Genomic DNA, 1720 nt, shown 5'->3' with positions numbered 1-1720 from the left:
CACACCGCATGCATAGACTGGGAGTTTGATTGTCCCGATCATCGTCTCGGAAGCTCTGTTGAATCCCGTGAGGGAGCGGGATGACGGTTTCATGTCACGCAAGTCGACTCCCATCTTATCGAGCGTATCTCGAAAGATCAGATCGACCGAACTGCCACTATCGATCAGAACTTTAGCGACGTCACACTTCGCGATTCCTACTTCGACGAGTAGGGGGTCGTTATGAGGTAGGTGGACGCCGATGGCATCGCCAAGTGAGAAAGTGATCGAGGAATCATTCTCAGGTTTCGATGGCCATTTCTTCGAGGTTATTGCCTGCCGTCGATGGTCCTTTACTGACCGGACAGAATCGCCGCAAGGAGGTGAGCCATCCATAATTACGTTTAAGAAATTCGGCTCGACGATCCGTTTGTTTCTTAGTTGAGTTCTCAAGTCGCTAGGCGAGTCCTCGACAATGGGTTCGTGTTTGTTGTCGTTTTTGGACTTCGCTTCCTCGAGCTTTCGTCGTAAGTCTGAACGTTTAGGTCGACTGAGCTTGATCCTGAGATCTTCTGATTTTGAGTTGACCTGATCGCGAAGATCGATGACTCGGGGCCTGAGATGGGATCGAGCACTGGAGTCCTCGGCCTTTCTGGCCTTGGACTCTTCAATGATTGAGCGGAGATCGTCGTTAAAGTCGTGGATTCGATCGGTTGTCTGCGACTTTCGTCTGAGCTTGTTCCTCAAGTTGTTTGATCCTTCTGGTCCGACGTTCTCATTTGGTCGCTTGCTGGAGTACTCGTGCGAGTCGTGGACCTGTTTGTCCTCTTCTTCATCTGAACAGGGACTTGGTCGTGCGAGGATGACTTGGACACGTCGACAATTACGAGGTTGCTTTTCTTCGACTTGTGCTGCCCTCGTCTTCGTCTCGCTTTTCTGGCTTGTCATCCTCTGTGCGCTTTGGCCGAGTTCCAGACTTATTTTGATTCTTCTGAGCTTTCTTTTCTTTGTTTTTGCTCCAGCTCTTGGTGTTGTTTGGCATGGGCTTAGGAAGCTCGACGTTGGCTGTTCTGTTTTCGTAGGATGAGAAGAGGGCATCTACCAGATGCCTGCAGTTCCTCGTGTCGTGCGCCAGGACTCGAAGTTGAAGGTGCTGAACAGGATTGGGGCCTCTCGTCGTTCTCCCAGACGTTCCAACCTTTCTCGCGTACGACGACAGTCGATCCCAGGGACGGATTTTTGTCTTTGACTACATTGACGAAGCTCTTTGGCTGGTTAGACTTGTTGCCTGAGGCGTGCTGTCGAGGTTCTTGGTGTGCCTCAGGAGCTTTTGGAGCAGTCGCCGGTTTAGCGGCCGTGTTCAGTTTCTTGAGTATCGCTGCTGTATCTTCTTCCATTCGGATGAAGTTGTTAGACCTCGCGATAGCGTCCTGGAGCGAAGTGGTGGGGTTTCTGTAGAGATCCTCGCGAAACAGGGACTTGAAGTAGAGGGTATTCATCAGCAAGACGGCGACGCTGTCTGGAATTTGCACCTTCGAGGCGACCGTTTTGAACTTTTCCATGAAGTCACGGAGGCTTTGGTTCGCCCCTTGAGATAGATTCCAAAGGTCAGATAAGGTCGCTCCTTGTCTCGTAAACATAATGTACTGCTTGAGGAATGCAGTCGTTAGGTCGTGAAAGTCGTGGATGGAGTCTCGCTCCAATCCAGTGAACCACCCGAGGGCTGGTCCTTGAAGACTTT

The 1720-nt window shown here is 51.0% G+C and overlaps 1 protein-coding gene across 1 annotated transcript in view; it reads right to left on the bottom strand.

Annotated features, from left to right (window-relative positions):
• Positions 1 to 1025: 1025 nt before the first annotated feature.
• Positions 1026 to 1720, bottom strand: part of LOC106330732 — a 1288-nt gene continuing 593 nt past the window's right edge. Inside the window, exon 2 of the mRNA XM_013769157.1 lies at positions 1026 to 1708. Within this exon, the coding sequence (XP_013624611.1) occupies positions 1026 to 1708 (683 nt within the window). The remainder of the gene's footprint in view (positions 1709 to 1720) is intronic.

This window comes from Brassica oleracea, chromosome C3 (genome assembly GCF_000695525.1).
Source record: "Brassica oleracea var. oleracea cultivar TO1000 chromosome C3, BOL, whole genome shotgun sequence".
Taxonomy (NCBI): Eukaryota; Viridiplantae; Streptophyta; class Magnoliopsida; order Brassicales; family Brassicaceae; genus Brassica; species Brassica oleracea.
This window is presented reverse-complemented; position numbering and strand designations above follow the sequence as displayed.